The sequence below is a fragment of the Aulonocara stuartgranti genome (assembly GCF_965226115.1).
Source record: "Aulonocara stuartgranti genome assembly, chromosome: 9".
In the NCBI taxonomy this organism is placed as follows: domain Eukaryota; kingdom Metazoa; phylum Chordata; class Actinopteri; order Cichliformes; family Cichlidae; genus Aulonocara; species Aulonocara stuartgranti.
In genome coordinates this window covers 21,859,634-21,867,113 of record NC_138960.1, presented here as the reverse complement: position 1 = coordinate 21,867,113, position 7,480 = coordinate 21,859,634, and the positions used below count along the sequence as shown (strand labels likewise).

At 39.8% G+C, this 7,480-nt stretch overlaps 1 protein-coding gene across 4 annotated transcripts in view; it reads left to right on the top strand.

Annotated features, from left to right (window-relative positions):
- Window positions 1–32: 32 nt before the first annotated feature.
- The window catches only part of pou6f2 (POU class 6 homeobox 2), a 78,263-nt gene continuing 70,815 nt past the window's right edge, over window positions 33–7,480 (top strand). For 2 of the 4 annotated variants that reach the window (XM_082546886.1, XM_082546883.1), the window contains exons 1-2: window positions 33–85; window positions 1,862–1,959. In XM_082546886.1, coding sequence (XP_082403012.1) covers window positions 1,874–1,959 — 86 coding nt within the window. In that variant the 5' untranslated portion in view covers window positions 33–85; window positions 1,862–1,873. The other 2 variants (XM_082546884.1, XM_082546885.1) reach the window with 2 other exon arrangements.

Below are 7,480 nucleotides of genomic sequence, written 5' to 3'. Positions count from 1 at the left end.
GTAATGAAGTCATTCAGATAGAGAAACGACAACGCGGATACTCCGACAGAATAAAAGGAGACGATTATTTAAAAAACGATGCCAGGTGACAGTTCATATGTTTTTCGTGGCAAATACTTGTAGCAAGTTTTATTGGGTTTTAACAATCCAAGTGTCTCTTTTCTTAAGTGTCGGACGGCAAACTTGTGAAGAAAATGTCTTTTTTTTCAGTTGAAGCTAACAGTCTTGAAACTGCAGCCAAATAACCCGCAGTAAAGCTAGGTATAACCATAAAGCACATCTTCACTGACAACATTAATAGACCAACCTTAAAAATTTGAACGGTCGCCAGATACAATAAATTAACCTGGACTAAAAGTCCTCCAAACTTTCCCCAAGGGGGATGATAAAAAGGCTGATTTCTGCTGTCATTAAAAGGTATTCAAATAAGAGGCTAAAAGGAGCCAGCTAAATCCACCCCCTTGTATACAGCTGAGTATTTTAATTTGTTGTATTAATTGTCTGAAACATATCAGTGGCAAATAGTGTAGTTTTTCCCTAGAGGAGAAATTTATATCATTTATAGTAAATAATAAAAATAGCTCCAAACAGCAGAAACATGCTACTTTTGCTTAAGGTCCATCAATACTATTACTTATAATTAAGTAGTTTTTACAAAAGTAATGTCTGAAGTAATTATGAGTATCATTATAAGAATTGTTAGGCAAAAATATTTACTGTACACATTGTCCCCTTTTATATTGATTATTTACTGCCACTAGCCAGATATACAGAAGAATGTGAGGTAAAATACACAAAATGTTCTTCTAATAATTGAGCACTAAATGAAGCAATAATCTCAAAATGATAACTTACAAGACTTTAAATTCATTCACAATCTCTCTTTGTCTTAATTAAGACAATTTGAATAAAACAGGACAAACAACACTAACTGAAATGATTAAGACTATTCGATTTAAGTATGTCCAGATTTGTCTGAACGTAGTGGCTAAATTAACCCTTCAGCTATTGTTTGAGTCCCCTGGTTTCAGAAGAATATTAAATTATAATTATATATATTTTGATACTTTAAATATGCATTTTACTACCAAGACTGCATTGAAGATTCAAGACACTTTATTATCATTAAGCAAACATAACGAAATCAGGTAATACTTGCTAAGATGGTGAAAAAAAGCTTAGATAAAATAAACATTTTACATAAATACATAATATAAATATTATAAATATAAAATACAACATTTACTGACAAGCATTAAAGAGTAAAAAGTATTGGGACTTAATATTGCATGGTTGGACTGAACATGAGTTATTTATTTACAGGCTGTGCATCTGTCTGTGTAATGTATATGCCTTAGGGTTGTAATTGTGTGAAGCTGAGCAGTACAAAAGTGCACTTTACATGAGTTATTTTACATATTATAAAATGTACACAGTGAGGTATGTCCCGAGTTATGGGATGTGGAATTGGGTAGTGGAATATTGCACATGAGGGTTGTACATAATTACTGTCACATGGTGTTTAGCAGTGTTACAGTTGTAGGAAGGAAGCTAAATATGTATATGGGTGCATCTTTACTCTTGATGGTAAAGAATATGAATACTTTGTCCACTTGGTAATAAGCAGTAATTGCATCCAGATTGTGCGTTATTATGATGAGAAATAGCAGCTGAAAGTATTTATTGTGCCTCTTTTTGAAGTAAAATCTGTGGTAGATTTATATACAATTAAAAGTACAGTACTTTTCTGAGGTTGTTTCCTATGCCTGCCTTAATAAAGGAATGTGCATTCACTAATAAAGCAAACACAGTCAGCAAGACTTCCAGTAATAATTAGGCTATTTGTTTTATATATTTGCAGACTTCTCTGAACATGGTGGCTTCGGATATTGGTCGACTCGCCCGGTCCTCCGTCACTCTGCTGACAGCTGCTTGCCTGAGTCCAGATGAATGCCAAAGGTATGATTTGCCTCTTCTTTATTGAGATTGTCTCACACCCCTGTCTTGCCTCATCCATCCTCAGGAGAATCCTAATGCACTGATACCAAGGGGGAATAATTTTTTTTTCTTTACAATCTGCTTAGCAATGATTTATTGATTGCGGCTTCCACCCTCACAGAGAATTACCGATCCTTTTTGGGAAATCAGATTTTCACACCTTTCATGAGTGTGTATGTGGCGCAGGTCTCCAGAGACAGTGTGAGGGGAAACTGACTTTGAGGAGCAGCAGTGTGTGAATCTCTGCGGTGTCGCTCCTCTGCTGCTGCCAGTGGTACGCCCAATGGATGGCCCTGTGATTCTCTGTTTCTCTCTCCATCTCTCTCTCTATAGTTTTGCATTATTTATCACTCGATAAATACAGTATCCAAGCTTGATTTGTTTTCATTCCCTTTCAAACCTCCAAAACATATGCTTTGCCCGCTCTCCCATCATGCAACATGCAAGAGCCCCATCTAAAGTTTAAGCACCTCATGGACAAAAAAGTAAAATAGTAAAAACAACCCTCGCCCTCATAGGAGGAGTCAGATTAGTGCACCGAAAGCTTTGATGCTCCAGAATGTCAGCTCGGTGGATCGATCCAGCAGAAAACACACACACACACACACACACCTGACCAATCAGAGGCGTCTATCTGTTGTGGACCTGCTGGGCACTGTGGTTTACAAGCTTCAAAGAGCTCCTTTTAATACACTGCTTTGATAGCCCTCAGCCTTCACTGACCCGCCGACCGTCCGCTGGGGAGCATTTTAGCTTTAGTGGAGGAGAGAGGGATAACTGTTGATCATATTAACGAGCGCGAAAAGAAAAATCATCTCAAGTCTCAGATATTTACACCCCTGACCCCACGAGTCCCGATAACAGTCTGTTAGATCAGCTGCAGATAAAATAATACAAATTGGCTGCATTTTTCCGAGAGTAATTTAACACTATTAACAGCACTTGTTGAGATTTAGATGCACAAAGGCATGAAGTGAAAGCATAGACAGAAGAACAGTTTGGTTAATAACCCTAAGGGGGAGACAAATCATCACCTAACAAACCACATTACACATCTCCATATGCTCGGCCATCACAGCACATCCACATATTCATAAAATATATAATGATCGCTTCAAAAAGTGTCGATACATTATTTCAGTGTAGACATTATATGTTTCATTTAAGGTGGAAAATAAAATGATTTACAAAATGTTAAAGAAACCTTATTTTAATCTTAAAGCAGATGAATACTCGCCGATATCAGGCGTTATTAATCTGAGCGTATGTGTCTGTTTGCATTACACAGGTCCAAAGAAAAATCAGATACTTAAAGTATTTACGTGCCTTTTACGTCACTCATAGCAGCAAATGAAGCTGTTGTGTGTGATTTCTCAGAGATTGGAGAACATTTGTCACCTCGGAAAGTCGTGTTAACTTACAGAGCGAGCTGATGGTTTGACGTTACATTAATGTTTAAGGACAAAGAAAGCATGAAAGAGAATTTTGTCTTTAGGGTGGATTATAAACCTCATTCTGTCGTGCGTTTTTCAGAGCAGGCTGGTGTGCTGCAGCCTGTCCCAGGTTGAAATCACCCTGCATATGCCTCCAGTATGTTGGAGATCATTTGAAGCTATTGAACTGTGCTTTAATTCCACACCTAATAATTACTCTAAACATGTTTTAACCTCTTGAATATTCTTCGTAATGCTGCTCAATAAAGTGTTTTGTAATTTTTTAAGTAGCGTGTGCCCATTGTTCAAACATAATATTTAGATTTTATACTTTTCTGGTTCAACTAATCCCAAATAGCTAGGAGAAATTAAAAATGCATCCCAAACAAGAGCTCGGGTCTCAGGAGGTTAAATATTTATATATGTACAAAATTAACCATAGTTGTTAAAGTTTCAACAGACTGTGTGGTTCTTTTGCACTTTTCTTCCACAATGCAACTTTTAAAAAAACAAAGAAGCTTCAGAAGATTACAGAATATTTAATCTCCAGGGTTTTTTCAGTCTCACTTCATAAGGCTGGTTTTGTGAGAGAAAAGTTTGTTTTGAGACATGTGGCTGCCACTAATGATCATTTTCATCGTCAGTTTATCTCTAATATCTCTAACTTATTTCCTTTAATATTAAAATAATCACTAATTGCAAGGAAATACTGAGTGGTCCCACAGTGGGGTATATTACACGTTCACCTAATAAGTGAAAGAGACCCAGTTTAATCCCAGGAGGAGACACAAACCTCTTTGGTGTTGTGACAGGAAGAGCATCCGGCGTAAAAAGGAGCTACCTGCTGTGGCGACCCCTAGCTTTTTAAATACATGCACATGTTGAACATTTGAAATGTCTCAGAATCTGTGTATAGCAAACAAAAGGATACAATTCTTACATTTAAAAATTCTGATCAGCAAATTTTTGCTGAACTAATCAAACTAATCTACCATCAGACAGCTGCTTTTCAAATGGACTTTCTACCTTTGTTTATGTCATTACACAGTAACTATGTAACATCTTTTTTGTTCAGTTTTAATTTGACACTATTCCTGTTTCTGAAACATCTTCATTTGTTGCTTTTTTCCGCTGTTGATAAGAAAATAATGCGGTTTTGGAGTCACATATAATTTGGTATACTTTAAAACTACCGGAGATCATTTATTAATATAAAATGATGCCATGACAGTTACACAGGGTGTTATTTATTTATCTTTTCTTTCTTTGTGAACCAGGAGTGTTCACCTTGAGTGTTCGATCACATGCTGAAGACCGCCACCCAGTGACGTCTCACACTGGAACGGCACTGGTAAAACCACCAGCTCTAAGCTTGGATATCTGATGACACTCGGGACGCTCTGCTAACCACCGATTCTCCACCCACTGAGGGCTTTTGGTGAGCGTGAGGCGAAGAGCAGGGCATCAAGTGCTTTTTCTTGTTTCTGCGACCTGTTCCCGAGCCGAGGCCAGACTGGGTGAGGAGACAAACCTTCTCCAGTCTGTCCATGTCTGCTCTTGCCATCAGTAGCTCACGTTATTGCTAATCACAGGTCTCAGAGCTACTTATAATAATGAAGATAATCCGTTACATCCTTAGAAGCAGCAATGCAATTTCTGATGTCAACTTTTTAAATATCCCTTTTTTTATTACGTATTATTGTAACAAGATTAGCGTTATCTCATTACTCACTCAGCTTAAACAAGTTAAAAACATGCACTTTGGTTGGAGTGACTGCAATAAAGCAAAGCTGGCTGTTTTGAAGTAATTAACAGCTGTGTGAGATGGTGAGAGATGTGTTGCCCCCTTATCCTGGAGCCTCAGAGGCCAGGGGAAGATTAGAGCTCTGATCTCATTCCCAGCACTTGTTTGGAGTCTGTCAGGAAGAGAAATGCCAGCATTAGAGAGGTAGCGCCACACTCCTGATATGATGAAATAAGGAGAAAAAGGGAAAGGGAAAAAGATGGAGGGATGGACAGAAAGGACCCTGCCCTTCTCTGAAGTGTCAGTAGCTTGTTTATTCTATTTTTCATCATAGCTGCTGGGGCAAAGATTCCCATTTTTCCTTTTATTTTTCCCCCCCACCTCCTAACAAAAACCACTGCTCTCATTTTTTATAGGTCTTGCAAACTCTCATGCCCCAGTGAAAATTACATTGTGAAACGGTAGAAATTTCAGGGCTGCCTGTGCTCTCCGCTGTCCCTCTGAGCTTTCAAACAGTCAACAGACTGTGAAGAATAAATAATAAAAAACTATTGATTATTTTGATGACTGCAAGATTCAATTAGGTATTAATTTTGCCCTCCAGTGGACCTATCAAGCAACTCAAAGGAGAGGAGCTAGGAGGTGGAGGTTGGGGGGGGTGGACCCACATGCATGCAGAGTGCGGCCAAGCTCAGACAGAGGGGAAAATGTGTTTACCTCGGCGGGCCGAGAGGTGCATTGATGCGCAGTGTCCCACATTTAAGTGCTGCACAAATGAAGCCCTGATGACTAGTGACATTGTTACCGGGGATATGAGTATTGACCAGTCGGCTCACGTTTTTTTAACAGCCTAAACTACCCCTATTGATTAACATTTTCATAGATTATCATGTGTCATATCAAAGAGGGCAGATTCTCGTGATGAGCACATTAAAAAGGCCCCTCTGGGTAGGAATTCATTGACCACCCTAATAGACGTTGTGGGGGTTGCTGATGGGTGCAGGGGGCGAGATAAGGCTCACCCTTCTTTTTCTTTTTTTCCTTTTCTGCGCCTGTATGAGCCGCATGGTCACCTGTCCTTTGCTCAGACGTATTTAGGTTGTACTCGATTCATAAATAAGAAAGAAGGCCGTAGTCCTGCTGCTCCGTGTCTGCGCCTCAGAGCCTGAGGTGGGATGAACGCTGTCTGAGGAGCTTTCCAGTGCGAAGACACAAGGAGGAAGGGACAGAGAGGGAGGGAGAGTGTGTGTGTGTGTGTGTGTGTGTGTGAACAAGAGAGGGAGAGAGAGGGAGGGAGGAGGTGACATCTCCAGGGTTTGTCTTAGGAAGCTACCTCAGGCTTGAACCTGTGGTGGCCATTCAAATGCAGGAAGGTTGAGGAGGCTGCTTCTGGTTCAGTAGAAAGCATGCAATAGCCAGTCCCTGTGCTGTGGTGGTTTTAGCAGGTTTTAGCTGCTGCTTTGACTCTTTTCAACATTTGGACTTTCATTAAACACTTTTTCCCATCTTTTCTGCTGGAGCTTTGTCTTGGTAAGAGAAGTTTTTCCTTTTTAAGAAAGTTTTCCATAAAATGAAAACAAAAAACAGACTTAAATAGGCGCAAGTGCTGCTGCTAAATTATGTATTTTTAGCACACTGTGTATTTTCCTCAGTTTAGGCTAATACTTTAATCGCGTCACGTTGATGCTTCTCATTCTTGTTTTGAAGTGTTGACAAAAGAAAAAGAAAAGATAATAATTGGGATAAAAATTTGGGAACATCGGCGACTTCATCTCTTGTTTAGATCAGGCCTTAAGTTCACGTTGTCCCACTCTGCTGCGCGGTGTCACCCTTAATCTCATCTGTTGTCGCAAACTATGTGAAAATTGATATAATCAGCGGTGTGTACTGTCGCTCATATGTTCCTTTTAGATGTAGAATTAGATTTATTTCATTTATTTATCAGCGCACAGTCCATGGACCTCTTTGTAGACTGCTGTCAGCTTAGTGTTTGCTGAAGATGAGGCACATGTCAGGTAGTAATGAGCCCTTGGAGATGGATGTATCACTGTTTTAGGACTGCAGGGTATAATGGCAAAGCCACGCGATCCGTAACAGTTCTTCACCAGGCAGCAGCCGGCAGTATCAGCGGGGTAGCACCAGCCTCAGATAAAAGAGAGAGCTGGAGAGGGAGGGAGCAGGAGAGAGAGGGAGAGTGATGAGTGAGCCATAGAAAGGAGAAGCTGGGTAGAGAGAGAGTGAGTAGAGGCATAGAGAAGGAGCCGGTGAGGGTGAGACCACGAAGCACATCTAACCAGGGGCATTT